The sequence below is a fragment of the Tyto alba genome, unplaced genomic scaffold (assembly GCF_018691265.1).
Source record: "Tyto alba isolate M040663 unplaced genomic scaffold, T.alba_DEE_v4.0 Super-Scaffold_2, whole genome shotgun sequence".
Classification (NCBI taxonomy): Eukaryota; Metazoa; Chordata; class Aves; order Strigiformes; family Tytonidae; genus Tyto; species Tyto alba.
Window position 1 is genome coordinate 51082374 of NW_024881282.1, and position 19582 is coordinate 51101955.

General features: G+C 37.5%; 1 protein-coding gene across 1 annotated transcript in view; it reads right to left on the bottom strand.

Annotated features, from left to right (window-relative positions):
* MYRFL (myelin regulatory factor like) overlaps positions 1-19582 on the bottom strand; it is a 48427-nt gene that overhangs the window by 13448 nt on the left and 15397 nt on the right. The window contains exons 7-19 of the mRNA XM_032999941.2: positions 16428-16623; positions 15230-15306; positions 13882-13992; positions 13225-13315; positions 10189-10389; positions 9685-9793; positions 9097-9206; positions 5550-5713; positions 4891-4954; positions 3661-3746; positions 2779-2850; positions 2614-2657; positions 2329-2493 (exon numbers count right to left, since the gene is read on the bottom strand). Coding sequence (XP_032855832.1) covers positions 2329-2493; positions 2614-2657; positions 2779-2850; positions 3661-3746; positions 4891-4954; positions 5550-5713; positions 9097-9206; positions 9685-9793; positions 10189-10389; positions 13225-13315; positions 13882-13992; positions 15230-15306; positions 16428-16623 — 1490 coding nt within the window. The remainder of the gene's footprint in view (positions 1-2328; positions 2494-2613; positions 2658-2778; positions 2851-3660; positions 3747-4890; positions 4955-5549; positions 5714-9096; positions 9207-9684; positions 9794-10188; positions 10390-13224; positions 13316-13881; positions 13993-15229; positions 15307-16427; positions 16624-19582) is intronic.

Below are 19582 nucleotides of genomic sequence, written 5' to 3' on the forward strand. Positions count from 1 at the left end.
CAGATAAGATTCAGATCAACAAATCCAATAATGTGGTATCCTTTTTTTTTTTTTCCTCTAACACTTTCTGATTTTAGTTCACCTGAGTTGTAATATTATATCAGCAGTATGGAAAAAAACCTGATGATGATTTCTTGTGGTGGTGGTACCTTGCTATGAATCCATTAACTACCGTCTGAAGGCAATAAATGCAAATGCATGAAGCTGACCAAAATCCAGCAGGAGCCGTCACCAAGCTTTTACTGTGACAGGACAGACACAAGTCAGAAACAACACTCTTAAGATAAAGTAAGGACAGCCCCTGGTTACCAGTGACACTTAACATGAAGGGGCGAGCACGGAGCACAAACGGCATGGAAGCAGAGAGCAGAAAAGGCCCAGATGCGGAAGGGTATTCATGCTCCTCAGTTCCACTGAAATCAACAGGAGTTAAAAAGGCTAAATCCTTCAGAGAAAACAGTTACTAAGACAAAGTATGAGGAAAAAAGGCCACATGAAGCTAGACTTCATAAAGATGTGCTGAATTTTTGTTTAATAAATTTTATCCTGTTTAACTAATGCTTTTGTTTCTACTTGAACACTCCTAACAGTCTTTTCCTCAACAAATCTGAAATGCAAGGGATTAGGAGCTACAATGAATGCACTCAATAGTAGCCTGCACCCACAGTATTCAGGTATCACATGGTGGAACAGTAAAAGGTCTGTTAAATATGAACTCCTAAATTAGCATTTAATTCAACTGTAATTTCAAATAGTTTTATCTTGCCATGAATCAGACTAATCATCTGATTCTAAAATATCCAGTTTATCTTATTACCCATATTTAACTCTTAGATTTTGTTCTGAAAACAATTTCCTTTTCATTTATCCTGGCTACAGCTACATTAAGCAGCTTGTTGGTTTTCCTTCTGTTTGGATTTCATATTGACATTGTTACCTTCCATCTGGGGATACATTCAGCTTCATTAAACTTGTTCAGATCTGAAATCTCTCAGTAGCTTGTGTACTGTGCTGATTTTTCACTCCTGGATCCACACTTAATGCTATTTGGAGCATAAGACCTTGAGAAGGTAATGCTTTGTGTTTATGCTTATCTTCTCTTTCCACCTAATATCAAAATCAGCCAGCTGGGGATAAAAGGTTTTCATATTTCATTTTCATCCATCTACGGTTCCCTCATTTGTAAATGAGATTAATGTCTTTTTAATTAATCAACACTCTTTCAGGTTTCAGAGTAATACGAATCACTTAGGTATGACCTCTTGAAAGCACTGCACTGAGCTGTATCTGCCACAGGGCTTACTGCAGCACTAATCACAAGAACCGCAGGGACCACTTACATGCCATGCAGCTTGTGTGCAGACAGCAGCACTTTGCAGTACAAAGAATGGACAGTGGGTGAATGCCACCAAAACAGCTCATGTGGTAAGTGTGTCACAGCAATTGGCAATGCCTGCCCTGGCAGACATTTGTATTTCAGAGGCTGAACTACATCCATCCCCAATTTCACCTCAACTCGATGATCGTGGTTGGTGCAAGAGTTGTTCCCAAGGCCAAGAAAGGAAGAGTATAAATGTTGGGTTTAGTAATATTAACACTTGCTTCCAGACATTGACAAGGTTAAAGTCTGGGAAAGAGGAATACAGATTCCAACAACTTGTGCATACCTTTATGTATAAAATGTTTCTTATAAATATTATAAAAGTTGTAGACAATACACCTACTCATATAGTACACATATAACATCTGACAGACAATATCTGAAATAAAATTCGTTCCAGTAGAAGTAATTTATTTCATAGAGCTCTAACTTCAAATAACATTTCTCTACTCAAAAACCCTGCCTGAATGAGCAGAGTTTTCATTCTAAGTTTTATGTTTTCTGGCAGTTGAATTTCTGCCTCTGCCCACAGAAAAGATATAGCATCACCACACTCTGACACCATTAAGTGTTTTGGGATTTTTTAGATCTGTTAATTCACCCTCTACTACTCCTAATCAACCCTCATTCAACTGTAGCTAAAGGTTAATTAAAAAGACTAGTGACTTTCTGGTTCACATGAAATCATTTACCATGAATGGTCAGGAAGAACAGGGACACCAGGCAAAACACTTTAGGACCCAAAATTCTTAAACATAACCAGGCCAGATTTTTCAAAAACATATCAACTGCAGTGATGATTAGTTATATCAGGATTTTTTAAGTTCTCTGGACTAGGCTCTTTCATAGGAAGCTAACTACCTTTAAAGATTCTTGCCCATTCCCTCACACTCTTCATATAGCCTTTACTTAAAAAGTAAATAATAGAAATTTATGTTTCAACTTACGTTTCTCCTTTGCATTGTTTTTCTCATAACTTAGAGATTTGACTTTTGTTTGATGAATTGGACAACAATAGACCTTGTCACAAGGCAAAATGTCACAGAAATTCACTTCAGGGATTCTGCTGATGGGTTGTGTGCTCTGAGAAATTGTACTTTCCCCCTGCAATGCTAAAGGAAAAAAAACAAAAAGACACAATTCTCACTAGTGCTGTGTGTCTATTGGCATTTTATAATAGCACAGAAATTGAAGGCCTGTTATGTGTATGCAGACCAGCAGAGATACAGTACCTGCTGTAGTGGTAGAGGGAGAGAGTAGAACAGAACTTGAGGTACTGATGATGAAGAAAAAGAAAACCAATTCATTAAGAAATGGACATCAGAGCTGTGGACCAAAATAGATTGGTCCACAATAGATTACTAATTCTAATTCACTACACTAATTTAACTACTTGCCTGTAAATCAGATGTTTTTCAAAATGTCTGTCATGAACGCTAAGTAAATATAGGGTCGATATCGTCAAAGCACTGTAGAAAGAGAATTATTCTGTAGAATTACATCCATCTTTTATGTAACATTACATGAATAATACCTTACAGCACCTTGTCCAAATGTAGTAATGTAAGAGTTAACTATCTGATCACTTCCCCTTTAGTGTGAAAAATTTTGCCTGAATTTAATGGGGTTTAGATCAGATACTTGTATACAGTATCGTATTCTTATACTTGTATATATACATATACTTGTATTCAACACATAATATGGTCAGTTTTCCATTGTAAATAGAATCACAACACCAGTTCAAAATACTCAGTTCACAGAGAGATTGTAAGCAACAGGTTTTTGGACTAGAAACAGAAAATGGCAATCTCAAACGTCCAGCGCATACTTTCCTTTCGACAAGTCCAATGTCACAAGTTAAACTTTCAGAGTCACGGGACTGCCCACCACATTGGGAAGAAGCTTAGCTTCATTTCACACAACAGAATCACTCTGTACATCAGAAATCGTATTTCAGCACAGAATGATTGCATAAAACATGCAGTCTCACGAGTCCAGATTTGCACCTGTAGCATGAGCCACCGAGATACATTCAAGGTGCATCATACATTGTGACACTGACAGATTAGTTGTGTGCGCACCACATGAGTATCTCGCTTTTCTAAAACAATTTCAACTTTACAATATTACCAGGCATATTCACAGTTATTTTTAATACATCATGTTCTTTGAGTAGGAAGAGTAAGAAGAAGGAAAAAATTGAAATCTTCTTTCTGACGAGATAAGTAGAAAGAGGAAGGGAGAAACAAGTCAACTTGTTGACAATGAACTGTTACCATAGTGCCATAATAGCAATCAAAGCTATTATGGTCACCCGGAAAATCTTCACGGAGAAAGACTCTTTTGTCTTTGACAAGCAAACCTAGAAAAAAACGAATGTTGGGTTAATTTAAGTGGCACATAACTGAGCTATTGCTAGTAGATTAAGAAATACTACACTAGCCTGACTTTAAGTTAACCTTGTCTCCTTCAGAGGAACCATACAAGTCATCCTTATATAGGAGTCAACATCTAGAGAGAAAACATTGAGTAATGAAAGGCTCCCTAAAACTGTGAGTGTGCTGCATGCTGTTGATAGTCACAAACAATACACGGGAAGAAAGGATGGGTAAAAATAACAGCTCCTTCTCTTTTATTTTTGTCACTTTTCATACTCTTGAAGCATTTCAAAATCAAATTAAGAACTCAGTAAGCAGTGGCCAGAACTAAAAGATGAGCAGCTTTCAGTATATGCTCAGACCATGTTAAACCAGGGCTGGTATAAATACAGAAAAGGAGCACTTTCCAGACAAGTAGGATGATCTAAGATGATGGAGCAATTGATTCTCATTATGGAATAAAGAACATTTGACCTATTATTTTGTCTTGCTCTTTGGCACTGGCAAGGTAGGCAAAAGAGTGCTGGTTCATCTTAAAGAAAAGGACTTAGCAGCCTAGGAAGACTGTCTTGAAAAAGGTCAACATACATTCCCTAACTAATTCAACCCCTGTGAAAAGGCATCTCTTCTTTCTATACCAGGATATAGGCAAGAGGAAGCCATTCAGCAATAGCAACAACATCCTGTCCAGGTCTTAACCACCTAAAAGACAGCATAATTCAGCACAAAACAGGAGATGCTAACTGCAAAACACAGTGAAAGACTCATCCAAGGAAGAAAGCTGAGGAACAATTATCCAAACCAAAATGGTCATTTCTCTGCAGGGCTGCACTGTAACATGTGTAGTGCACTGCACTATAGACTCAACAATTCTGTCCTGTTGACCTCCACCTTCACACCGTTACACAGCATGGATCTGCTCACACACACAATGGACAGGCAAGAAGCAGAAGTGTCTGACATATTTTCTATCTCTGAACGGTTAGTTTTTAAGCTTCTAGCATGGCAGTAAATAATTCTGGCTAAGGAATTTTATTCTAAATTTAGAAACATGAAAGCTTTCACCAATATTTCAGCACTTACAAAGACTCTCTCATAGGCATATTTCATATATTTAATTTCACTCACCTTGCTGGATTTTAGCAGGACTGATTTTTTTGATGGCAAAAGACTAGTAGCTCGACTATACCTGCTGTAAGAGACAAGATCTCTTTAATATTCAAATGCTTCAGCAACTAGTAAATGAAAAAGAGGCATTTTCAATAGAGTGTTAATGTCACTTGCTTTTGCAATTTTAACATTTAAAATGAGAAAGGCAGAAGTGTCAGCAGATTCATTTTCAAGAACAAAGGCCTCCAGTTACTTCATTCAGGTGAATGCTATTAAATGCTACATTTGATTTCAAAGAAAACTTGGGGAAATGGTTTAGAAATAGGAAATGTTCATCACTTCCACTGAAGCACTAATGAAGATTCTTTCTTGCTGAAGAAGCTCTGCATATTTCTCCTAGCAGCAAGTTCCAGGATCCAGAACTGTAAATGGACATAATCTGCCCTTGCTTTATGCAACTGAAGCAATTACAAAAATTATTGTGATTTAACAGCCACTTCAAATATTAATTTTGTCAGTGAGTTAAAAAATATGAGAAATTTGCATTTTTTGCACAACTTACATGCTGGAAATGAGCTGAACTCCACTGTCAAGCAAAATCAGTTTTTGCTTCTACCACAGAAACCACTTCACCAATTTCTGTGACAACTATCTGAGAACACCTCTGACAGAGATACCTGACTTTGCTCTCTTCACTGGCTGTTGATTTTAAACTGCTCATCCGTTTCAGCCTGGCCAGTTTCATATTCCACTGTTCCAATTCTTCTATTCTTACTTCAAGATTGTTGGTTAGTTTACAAAGCTGCTTCACGGCACCAACATTCTCCATAAAGAGCTGATCCTGAGAAGCAAAACAATGAAAAAAGTACATACAGTATGTACATCAATCAGATGTAACAAGTAGTAATGAGTACAGAATTCACCTATGTAAGGATACATTGAATATTTAACATGCAAACACAAGTTATCCCACTGTAAGTGGGATACACTTATGACTATAAAACCCTTTTGCTAGATTGTAAAAATTGCTTATGTTCAATTTGCTGTAATTTGAAAATGAGGACTTGCAGAAAAATTTGAAGAAGCTAAAGGGCTTTGTAGATCAAGAATTTAAACTATATTTTACAGTCATACTGTGTTGAATTTTAAACCTTAACACTGCCACAACAGGCATCTTCTATTTGATTTGTAGTGCTGCAGCTGAACACAGACTACAGAATCCCTTAGCAAAATGTACATCCAACTATCTGCCTACAGGATTGACTAACCTGGCTTGGACAAGCCAGAGTTTCTATCCATGTTGTACATATAACTTGAATTATACAGGAATTGGTGAGACAGGGAAAGATCCAAATCAGAGATCAAGTTGTGATGGCATAATACTTTATTCTCCCCTTCAACCTTTCCAACCTCTTATAGGAGTCCTATAAATTCTAATACCATGATCAGCTCTGCAACTAACACAGTTTAGACACACTCCATTTACTCCCTCTGAATATTTTACCCAGGAAAAGCCTCCTATTATTCTAGCCCCTGCTTATCATCTAGGTATCAATCTGCTGCTGGAGAAGCCCTCAATACAACCATCCAGGTAATAAGAATTTCATCCACTTCTGAAGGTAGTAAGTATTTTATCCACTTCTGAGCCAAAAATGGTTACTGATCCACTGAAGGAGCATGGTAACTGCAAGCTTTCTTTGCTGTGTTTGAAAGAACTACTTTCTTATACTAATGTACGATCAGACTGATGCCATTAAACTTTGGATGAAGCTATTACTGCAGTTAATATTGCTAAGTGTTCCAGTCTAGTCAAGTCATGCAGAAGTAAGGCAAAAGCAGAGTTTTGCCTTTCATGTTGTAAATGCCACACACCTTTCTTTTACAGGTGACTGCATTCTACAGAAACAGACAGTATTTTGTATAAACAGAACCGGAGCACAGGTATCACTGATGAGTTGCAAACTTCTGTACTGCCAGAAGACCAGCAGTCTGTTTAACTAAAAAGTGACTTCAAAATAACCTCCTGTGTCTGGAACTGTGAAATCATTTATACGGTCACTTGTCCTCATACCAATGATATGTAGCAGCTGCCCTTTCCATTCTCTTCAAATCATGCATGAACCTCTTCTAGGTGACTTCAACTAGCTGAGAAAATGGTTCATCTGGCACAGTGAAGGAATACTTTCTTTGGGGAAAATGGAGTTTAACTGCCTCGCTGATGAAGGAGTAGTAAGCACGGTGCAATTAAGAAGAGAAGAAAGATTCTTGTCCCAAAATAGCAAATTTCCACACAGTTGAGAAAATAGCAAATCCTGGCTTGAATGTGTAATGGAATTGATTAATTTTACAGAGTTTGACAGCTCCAAAACAGGTAACTGACAAAGAGACACAACCAAATCAGCCAATATCCTTCTTATCTGGAACTAAATTTGGAATGTGAGAAAACAAAGTTCAAGGCCTCATCACCTGTCTAACTAACCGCAAAAATATGAAGCACTGTCCATTTCCAGCTCAAGGTGCTGAGCTATTGGCCCTGTCACCCCAAAGGTCACAGATTTCACATTCACATGCTTTGCCACAGGTGTTAGGAGAAAGAGGAGAAAGCACAGATTTACCTCACTGTAGTAAAACAATGTCAAAATGTTTTGTGAAGTGATCCCAAACCTAGTTAAGTAGTCAAGAAAATGCTAAGAAGCAAATAAGCCACTGCTATAACAACTCATTCCTGCTTGGGCCACATCCACAGCCGAACCACGACCTGCAGGATGCAGCAGGCTTTCTCCATTTGCTAGTTCACATCCCTGGAAAACATCCTGGCAAGCACTGTCCAGAGATCCAAGCTACAGAAGAGAAAGGGAACACAATGGGCCCAAACAGCAGTACTGTCAGGCACTGTTGCAGATGGTATTTTGTGTGATATTTCAGCAAATAGAGATATAAATCAGAAGCTCAATTGTCCAACCTAGAGGTTTTGTCAGAAAAAAACTGACTACCCCAGGCAGTTTGAGGGGGGAGGGGGGATTCAAAAAATGCAAATGATGTTGCAGCTGTCAGACAATGTAACAGGAAAGGCTCAAGAGCAAAAAGAGCCTAGTGTCACTAACACCACTGATCTTCTATGCGCATCTAGAAATCAGCTACAGGCTGGAACCCTGACCAAACACAGCAAATTTTCTAACAGTCTCCTTTTCAACAGTATCTCTAGAAAGTGCTCTTTCCACAGGTTTATCCAAAGTGTCTAATTCATGATTCCTTTATATAGAATACAGCCTAGCAGATTTAACCTATGAAATTAACTTATTTGTAGCCAGTCAAAAGAAGACAAGTGAAATGCAGTATTCTTTATAGACATTTTCTCCAAGTCTGGTGGTGTAAACTTATGTTTTCTATAGAATAATGAAAGAATGCATGATTATAATGAATATAGGATCATGTTCATGACATCATCCAGACAAGATTCTTCCCATTATCAGCTGTAAGTGGGAAAAAGCTGGGAAGTGGTCCTTGACCTGCAGTGAACCAGCGCACAACAGAGGGGCTGCTCTGAGCAATGTTCAGGACAAGTCATGTGTGACTGGACTCTGTGACTGACAGCCCCTTCCAGTCCTATTTCTGCAGGAAAAGGAGGGGAAGTAAACAGGACAAAAGACTAAGGCATTATTTCCAACCTGTGAGCATGGTAATTACTTTGTGTGTCACAAGTATTTCGTAATATATGATTTTGAAGCTGTAATAAGAATTTCAGATGGCCAAAAAACCCTTCTCACAGAGCACAAAGAGCTAGGATTTGTATTTGGTATGAAGTGATTACGTCAGGATTAGAGTAAGGAAGTTCTTATTTAACAAACAGAATGCCATCATTGCTTAATTCACTTCTGGAACACTTAATTAATGTAAACACAAAAGAATGTTTTGGAGTCCCACTTGTTGGACCAGTGCTATGAAATCACTATCCACCTTTATTCAGCAAAGTTAGTTTTTTGCCTTTTTTACTGTATATTTATTTATTATTATAATGAGATTTTAATGTAAATACTTTTTGTCATTAGAAGATTCAGCCATTTACTAACACCTGGTGCTTCATAATTTCTCAGTGATTTGCCACTTTTTGTAAGTACATGTGGAGGCCTACAGCTTTATATAAAGGATGGTGTGGTTTTATGGATCCATATACAAAAAGAACAGTCTAAATACACACCTCCATTTTCTCTCTTAAGACCATACCTTGTCAACCATGAGGAAGTTTTCTATTTTTTCTCCACCATTACAAGCAACATCTCCAACTTCTCTAACAGCTTGAGGTAAAAGCTCCTTCACTTCCTGGGCTATTATTCCTGTTCACAAGATAACAGAAACTAAAGTCAGGAAACACAGTGGCATATCATTGACCATGGCTGTGTGCTTTGAGTTGCCCATCCTAAAAGCTCCAGGTAGGGCCAAACACAATCTAGAATTTCTCTACGGTAGGAAAACCTAAGATTTCACTTTTTTTTTCCATATCACAGAAAACAAACAGAAACCTTTAGAATTTCCATTTCTCTGCAATAAGAACAAAATTGTTTGTGATCACGTACTTCATTCTCATTAAATCTCTGGAAAAATAACCTCCTATCTTTAAATATTGAGACAGAACTTGGAAAATTACCAGAAATACTTAATTTTGACAATTTTATATTCCAAGAGATAAACAACAAAGCATGCAATTGTAGTATCCTAAGAAATGGAGATGAAATATCAGGGTGTTAAAAGGCACTAGGGCACAATGAACAACAATGGAAGTTAATGAAAATGGGAACAGAGCTGGCTGAATACCTGTTTCATGGGTGTTTTTTATTCCCATAACAGATGCAAATTCGGGTTTGTAGTCATACTCCACCAGCCTCATTTGTGTAATTCTTCTCAACTGCTCATTTGTATCAACCTAGTTGGACAAATACCAAGATTCACTAGGAATGTCACGGCATCTGGGACATCACCTAGATAGCAACAAACCTGACACGGCCACTTGGCCAATCTTCACATTGAAAAATGTGGACAATCTTCCCACTCCCCATCAGCAGAGTGCTATTTGTATTTGTATTTCCAGTTACCCTTCAGCCTGACAACTCCCATTTACATAGATATCCCAGCTTCTACAGACAGCCTCTTCCAAAGTCCATAGGCAATGGTTCTACAGAGCGCAGTGGTACATCTGGTTTCTTTAGGCCAGCATTTCAGCACAGCCAGGATAAAGAAGCAGCTTTACGTGTCAGAACAATGATCCACACATGTGCTGTGGTGCAAACGTAAATGCCCTAAATACTCCACAGCCCTCACCTCCCGGATATTCTGTTTTGCTCGGCTGTCAGATGGATGCATGACTCTGCCCATAACTTTTGCATTTCCACAGACAACCAGTGCTTCGTCTGGTGCATCTGTGTTAATTCCTACTCGACCATGATAGACTATCGTCTCTGGAACATGTCCTCGCTGCCACAGTACATCACTGTCATTCTCAAACTGCCCTGGGTTAGATGCCTGGAAGAAAAAAATATGTTTAAAGATATAGTATAGCACAGATATATCGCTTATTCCATTAGAAATTCAGGGAAAATGAAATGCCGAATCTTTAATATTTAGATTGTATTCAAGAGCTTTTCTAACACATCATCAACAACAAAAAAAACAGGTGGAGTCATTTCTAAGTGGTTTTGCTCACACAGCATTGGCCTCATTTTTTTTTCTCTTGAAACCTATTTATTATCACCTTAAGCTAAATTGTCAATGTCCAAAGCTTTCCAAATTTTAACTTTGATATTATGCCACATAATCATTCTTTATTCACCAATAAATTTTAGCTGAGGCTGGAAATCAGAAAAGAGCAAACAAGGCAGAGATTAAACACATGTAGCCCACAAAATCTTCTGTAATGTTTTAAATTCACTCATTAGAGATTTCATGTCAAGGAAACAGGGTCTTTCAAAGAGCACCAACAAAACAACTGAGTGTGTATAATTAGAAAAGGCAATTGATTTCAACAACTAACTTTGCTAATGTTTTTTTTAAACTTTGAATTCAATCTTTAAAAACAGAGTGTGAGCAAAAGTATGATCACAATAAAAAGTTCACACTCAGTTAAAGAAGCCTGGCTTTCACAAGGCTTTGCCATCTACAAGACATGGCGCTCTGCACTTATCCCTGTTTGCCACAATTAGAGCATGATCTGATATGCCTGATAACCGCTACTCAGCTGGTAGTTTTGTTGAGTGTATAAAGGGCCAGAACATGAGTTGCTTTCTCCTGCAGCGCATTTGCACAGCTTTGCCACTTTAAGGTAGCCAGTGGCTGGCTCACTGTACCCTGCCACTGAAGCCCTGTCAGACATCTGGAAAATGACTTTTTTTTTTTTTTCTTTACATCTTTCCTGTTGATATTTTCACCACTTCAAATCACAGCCTCTTGATCCTTCTGCTTTTCTGCCTTCTCTTTTCTTTGTCTGGAATAGTGGCCAGGTTTGCAAAATCTCATTCCCTGGATTCCTATTAAAAAGCTGTCTCACACATATCAAAGGAGCTCTCCTCATTGAAATTTCAAAAGAACCTACATTAGAAATGGTAGAAAAATGTAAATTTCTAAATGTTACATAAAAATATATATCTTATAAGGTAACAAGAATCCCAAGGATGAGTCAAACATGAAAATTCAGCAGCTTACTCAAATTAGTAAAGAGATTATATTTGTAACACTGCTAGATGCAGAAAGAGAAATTCAGACGAAAGCAGTATTGTGGAAATGGACAGAAAAGGAAAAGAACTAAATATGCAGGAATGATACAAACACCATGCTTCGGTGTCCTGGAATAAAAGAACCCACAGCAACGGCCAAGATGATAAAACTTCTCAACAGGGCAGAAAACTACTGAGCTCCAAACACTGCTTCCAAAGCCCTTTTCCAGCTGTACCCAAAAAGGAGCTCTCAGCCATATCGCCCTCCAAAAACCTAGCCGTAACTGCAGGAAGAGGGTTTATGGCACAAGAGGACGCAAAGTTATGGCCCAGATGAAAAAGGAGACAGGACTGAAGCCATCTGAAAGCCCTCAAATTACTTTGGAAACCCCTGTGCAACACCACACATACTGGGGATTTGCACTTTTGCTCTCTCCAAGCCCAAATGCAAAACCAGACTGTAATCATAAACTGAGGCAGACGATGTGCCACCAAAAAGGACCCAAGCAATGGCCTACAAAAAATGATGCCAGGACTAAAAGCTTTTGACAGCCCTCACCTTTCTTTAGGAGCCCCTTCCGAGCCCCACTTAGTACACTAGAGCTCTTGGTCTTATTTGACTTTAAAACAAAATGCTAAGCCTATTCCTCACCATAAGCCAAGGACTAAAAAGACTCCCAGCAAACAAGAAGCAGATCCTTGATTGGCCCTCACAAAAAAGTTCACTGAACTGCAACCTTCTGAAGGCCCTCACCATCCTCCACAGCCCCACCATCGCACCTATGCATTTCCTATCTTTCTAAGCCCTAAACATAATTTTCACCTTAGAAATAACCATAACTAGACTATGCCCAGTTCAAACATTAACCACCAGCTGTTAGTCGCATGAAAAAGGGGCCAGGACTGAAAGCTTCTGGTAGTCTCCACCTTCCCTTGGCAGTTCCCTTGCAACCTCACTCATGCTGGGGCTCTGTACCTTCTCTCTCTCCTAACCCTAACCCTCCATAGCTCCTGTTACAACAGAGCTCTGGGTTTCTTCCCTCTTCCAAGCCTAACCTTAACTGTAGGCTAAAACTGAGTATTCAAAGGAAAACTTTATGTGGATCAGGGGACTGAAAAGTCATGGTCATCAGGAAGAGAGACCAATTCTTCCCTTTTCTATTTTGAAACCTATATTACAACCAACAAATTAAGAGCTGACACACCCTGGAAACACACTGGAAAGGGGCAGCTATGGGTCTCAATCTTCCTAGAGCTGCTTGATCTTCTTTCCTTGTATTTTTTTCCCTTCTCATCCTCCTTTGAAAATGAAGCATCTAGCCAATGAAAGCATTTACCAAATTCCTGGCAAGTGCAGGAAATTGTTTTACTTCAAAGAATAAACAATCTGGAAAAATCAACATATTTTGTATTGGAATTCACAACAAGCTTCTTTTTAAATTCTTCTACAGCACTACTTTTAATGTTTTAAAATCCCAATAATTAAAAGGTGACAACATACTCATACAGTATGCAACTGTACATTTTTTTCTTCAATATTCTTGAGTCAGTGGTAATTTTTATGCCCAAGAATCACCCCCCATAATCTCCTGTGAATATCAAAACAGTAAAAACTTTTCACATGAAAGCAATATAAATTTTTACCTACCCTCACAATGATCTTTTCAGAGACATTTGCAGACAGTAGGTAGAATTGGTCCTGAGAGACAGCATACAGTCCAACTGCCAGCATGAAGTATCTAATTTGAAATTGATTTAATCAAGACAATCATTGAAGTAATGTCTTCTCACAGAAAAAAATAAAAAGTTTTAAATACAGCTGCTATTACTGATACATAAAAAGATAGCCAGAACATTTTCTAAATGTATTTATGTTACAATATGAAAGAAAAATTATTACCTTCGCTCTCAAGTAATATGCTATTTCAATCCCCACAATCACTGAAAATGATCAAAGATTACAATAATTTTGACAAATTTAAGAAATGAAGACTCAAAAGTGAAGACCCTTCATTCCCCAGAAGAAAATTATTATCTGTTTTTTTGGCTTCCTGATTTCATCAGCCATCATTCTGGCTATGATTTCCTGAAACAATCTCTAACCATGAGGATAAGATACTTTCTTTTATTCTCTTATCATTCTGTGACTCTAGAAGAGAGGCCTTTAAGCAGATACCAAATATCACAGAATTTGAAATAAAATCTCAGATTTGGTAACACTGAGATTTTTCAAAAACATCAGTGACATTCTAAAGTAGACCTCTTGTCCACTTCACACACAGAGGCCAACTAGCTACAGAAATACCTCTGGTCAGGATTAGGTTTCCCCTTTTTTCTCATATTATTTGCTGTTGTTTCACTGAAATGCAACCTTCCCAGCGTTACTTTAGTTATCTGGTCCCCTGGCAGATCAACTCTAAAACAGAAAAGGAAACAAGATCAGGGAAATAAGCATTTGGAGATCTACCTGGCTTAAGTCAGATTTCCTCAAACTCATTAAAACAGTTTCAAGAAAAACTAGCAAATGAAAAAAAGCAGAGGAATCCCAGTAAAAATGCAGTAACCCTGCTTTATAAAAATGCATTAAAAACACAGGGACTGTGTCAAGGAGATAAACAGGATATAGCACCAGCAGTGGGAAACTGTTCTTAGTAATAGTCTTGTGTTTCTTGGTCTGTTTGTACACAGTCTTCAACATAATAAAACCGTATATGTTCCATATGATGTGTATTTGTTGCTTGCCAAAGTTAACATTGCTTATTACTGGATCTGAATTTCCACATTAAAATAAATAAATTTTACTTGTTCTTTTTTTCACCTGCACCTAATTTGTGTGTCTGGAAGTATAAAATATACACCTATGTCTCAAATACATAGTGTGAATGCTCCTGCAAGTGATAAATAATATGAATAAATAGTTTGCAGGGAGAAAACCACAGTCCATTGAATGGTCACCCATGAAACAATTTACACACACACAGAATCTATTTGTCAGTATGCAAAATGAAGAAAAATGCCATGATAGAGATAATTTAGTGAAAAATTAGCTCTTCTCCCAAGATCAGAGTTCATTTTTGTAGATTATATATTGCAGTCTTTATCCCAGCACTTGTCAAACTTGACACTGTCTTATCTTTTTCTGTTTTAAGGCTCATTTAATTATTTATAGAGAACAGAACAGCTCCAACAGGAGACATGTTTGCCAGAAGAACAAACATTGATTCTGCCAGTGAGTTAAGATGCAGAAGAACGGCAGAATTCCAAGGAAGCCGCACTTAAGTTCCTAGCAGAGGCACTCCCCCTTAAAAGCACTGAAAATACATCTCATGCTCATGTAGAACAGAAACTTTACTGACATTTTTTAAGATGGGAAATGCATCTGCCATACAGCTCTAAACACCATACAGCAGTGTTGCTAGGTAAATATAAATATTTTGGATAGGCATACTTAACACATTTGTAAAGCTGCTGAAAATTTTCCTTCATGAAGGGAGACCAGGTACTACTATGATTCTATGTGCACACCCAGAATGGAATTTGGATAAAGATCAGAAAACTGGCTTAGAGCTACTGTGGTTCCAGGAAACAACTACTTCACATTTCAGTTCAATCACGTACTGAAATAAAATTGAATAATTTCTCAAAATCCTTACTTAACAGGATGGAAAGTTTTTTTGCTTCGATCTGACTGAGACTGTTCAATAGCAACTGTTTGATTTGGAGCTTCCACCTACAAAGAAAAAAGAACTTTCAAAAATGTCACGAATATTACATTTTCAAACATACAATTTTAAATAGAAAATAATAGGTAAATTGTGTTTTAAAAAGTGAAATATCTCTCATTTCTCATGGAACTACATAGAAATTAACACAGGAACTGACTCCTGATCAATTGACACCTGACAGCTAGTCTGAAGACCCAAGACCCAAAACTTCGTGGGGGAAAAAAAAAAAAAAAAAAAAAGTCATGCATCAATTTGAAAAAGAAAAATTGCTTTCTGAATCTAGACTGTTGTTGCCTCATTCTATCCCAAAGCATAAATGTAGATATTTAACATGAGAACTGAACTTATGCAAGGTAGTTCCAGAAGTTATTTTAATGTAAATTTCTGTACCTTTCTGTAATGGTACCAAGCAGCACTTTGCTTCAGATGGGAACAGATGACAGTAATATTCGCTAATTGCTTCTGCATTAGAACGCATTAAGCAAATCTGGTAGCAACTGCCTTGTAAAACAGCTACATGGATTTTTTAAATCACTGAATTTTGGTAGTAAGTAAAAAAACTCATAAAATCTTTCAAAAAGATTACAGTTTCTCTTACTGCTTCTGTATATGCAAGCTTCTGGACCTTTACTGGCTGGGAAGAATTTGGTTTTTAAAATGAAAATGGAAAGACAGGCAAGAAGAAATGGGGAAATTTTGTTGGTTTTCTTCACATAAACTGTTCAGGAAAAACAGATTTCATTCTTTTTCTTTGCCTTCTGAACTGGTTTTTATAAACATGTCTTTTTGACTAATGGGTAGACTGGCCACTTACACACCAGCTGATGCCCTTAAACTCCCCATAGAGGGAACAAAATTTCAGCCAAAGAGAGGGAAGTCAGTGAAACCATGGCAAACAGGCAAACATGATGTCTTTCAGCATATAGCAGCACAAGCATCCATAAAACATCGCTTTTTTTTTGCAAAGAGTTCCATACAGAAGCCACTAGTAACTTAAAAGAGTTCTCCTCTGTCAGTTTGTCAGAAATTACAAAGAAGATAGTTTGTTTCAATTATTTACCTCATTTTATGGATAATCACATACTAACTTATAAAAGTAATAATCACCAAAAGGAGAAATACTTGCCTTTATTCCAAAAATTTTCAAGTAAAACTTTTCTATTGGTTTCCCCCCCAGCTGAGTTTTGACATATTTTGGATGTCCAGTCATTCTAATATGAACTGTGATTTGGAAATGATTCTTCTTCTGGCACACAAAGGCATCATCTGTTGTTGAAAAATTAAATCCTTTATCTGTGACAATGTGATATCCAATAGCAGGTCTGCAAAAACAAGAAGGAAGTATAGCAACTTTAAGTACAGGCATATTTGAAGGACATCTTGAGTTCCTATTTTTTATATGATCTTAAAATCCATCTGATTTTTACTGACAAAATGGGAGCTGAAATACATCTTTACACTCACCAGCTCTACGAGTATTTTCTTCTTAGCCTCTCAGAGGTGTAAAAATGAAAATGCATATAAAATGTACTCTAATTCGAGTCTGACACATTAAACGTTTGGAAACCAGAGGTGGAGAGGCTTACATAATCTTCACTTACAAATCTGGTATAAAGGAACTCTGTGCACCTAAAAGCACAACCAAACCTTTTAGAGTATTCAAGCATTCATTATAACATTGCTATAAAAACCAGAGCTGAATGAGTGCTGCAGACAACAACGTGCTAATGAGCCAGCAAGAGTCCCTAGTTTGTTCCTGAATTCCCACATCAAGTGCTTTTGCAGAAACTGCTGGGATTCCAATAAGGCTTTACTCAAGATAGGAGAAAAGCTATCAGTACTGACCCCGGGGCCAGATGACTACAAAATTCTCCTTTATAATGTTGTCCATCCTACCCCATCCTATAGGACACCCTAGTCTATTTATTCAAGGGGCTAATTTGTCACCCAAAGAGAAAGAGTATTCTGCCCTTATGATTCACAGCAAACAAGGACAGGTATCAAAAGATCTTTCTGAAGAGCCAGTGAACTCATCATCTCAACAATGTTTCTAGTCCTCTCATTTAAGTGATGGATAATTCTGAAATAACAGGACTACATAGCAAGGTTATCTTAAATGGGCTTTGGCTTTTCTTGCTAATGGAAGTTTGATAATGATGATCTTGTCTGATGCTACTGAGAACTTCTCATTAACACAGTTACTGAAGATGGCTTTTTAGAATTCATCCATTCATTTCCACATTATTAGTTGGAAAAATAAAAAAGTACAGAATTTACAAGAAACATACAGACTTTATTAGGTTTTTATAAATTATGAACAAAAGGCCCCTTTCAAACAATCACTGATTACCTGGGACAGGGAATAAGGAGAAAACTACTTTGTAACTACTTCAAAACTACTAAATCATATGTTAATTCATATTTAATATTATAACGAAGTGTCTACCATCTCCTTAAACCATCATTCTTAATGAAGCAAAATTTCTTCAGTTTCTTCCTACAGCTGATACTTCTTTTTATTTATGTAGGAAATGTCTCTACTCCATAGTAGGGAAAAGAGTTGTTTTTCAGATTTAGGTATGAAGAAAGCTCATTAGCTGATATTCTTAAAGCAATTTCAGAGTATTTGTTTACATGCAGACAAGCTGATTGAGCAGCAAAAGTATAAATTTCCATTTCTCCACACTGAATTACTTGGGACAATGACTCCCAAAAAGGAATTTCATGTTTATAATTTTCTGAGTTTGCCACTTACAGTAATTAAGAGCAAATACTAATTTTGATCTGATCACACAAAGAATGCTCAGTCTTACCAAGCAGTACAGTAAAACTTGGAAGAACAATTAGGTAGTGAGGGATACCTCTGTCACACAAGCACCTCTACTAGAAATACACTTTGAATTCCTCTTTCTATTCAGAATTTGAGTCTTCAGACAACATCTTCAGAACAGAGTCCCACCAATCACAACTGTAGGGGGACAAGGGGCTAGGAAAGTGCCAAGCAGACAGAATGCAGGGCATAATTAATGGTAACTTTTTCTAATGAATCTACCTCAGCCTACAGCATTTTGTTGCGAAAATGAAATAATCACAAGGTTAAAATACTGGATGAATAAAATGGAAAACAGTAATTAACCTGAGAAATGCCCTTAAAGTGGGCACAGCAATTTCTAGGTACAGGACCAATCCATCTACGTTGACCAGTGATAAGCACATCACCCTTTTGAGGCTAACAGAATACAGGATCACTACTCAAAATCTGTGCACTGTGCCATAGTTACAGTGCATCTTGGAACACAGGCACTGCCATTGAGCTCACTTAAAAGCAACACTGACTTCCTCTGCAAATAATAGCTCAATCTCCTTCCACAGTAATGGCAAGAGTACATGTATTTGGATGCTTTAATTCTCAGCATCACATTGCCTATGTTGATACAATCCACCAAGAAGTTTGAGTCTGGAACTTCAATTTTAAGTGTATGGGAACCAGAAAGTAATTAAGTAGTAATTAGATTGCTCTCCCACCATCTGCTCACAGCTCTCTCAAGTAGTTGTGGACTGAAAGCGTAACAGGAGTTGGAAGCCACTTCTACCTAGAGTGACAATTCACATCACAAACACTGCTGGAGCTTCCTTGGCCCATCCAGTTCACAGTGAGTAGAAATGTGTAGACACTGAGCTGTCTCTTGTCATGTCACTACCTCAGAAGGGTTGTGTGGGACACAGTAAGATGTGTATTGCCCCTATCAGGCTGTACACAAACATCAGTGTCCAACAATGACACTGATACACTCCGAACTCCCACGAGTGCTTTCATCAAGTTGGACTAGAGGAAAATTGAAATTTACTATGCTATTTAAGTCCCATGGAGACAGTGACAGTTTGCACCAATCCTGGGGAATAAATGGACACGGTAGAAGGGCTTTTGTTAAAAGGGATCATTCACTAAACACTAGAATGGAGAAAACCTGGGATGTAAAGTGAACTTGGAATGACCTTTGCCAGATCATGCGGCAAAAAAATTATTTACAGTTCTGATTTATACAGGAAAACTCTAAATCTTTGACTACACAGTTGTGCGCCATATATATATATGTCTATAGCTATTAAGACTTAGGTTATATGAGCCCAGAAGTACTACAGGTATCTCCTATCTCCATTTTTCTTTAATGTTTTAGGCCATTATAGTGAAAGGTGTCATATGCTCAGTAATTAATTGCCCCAATGTGCTTGACAAAAGATAAAAAAATTAACAGGTATTTTAAGTTAAACTCATTTTGA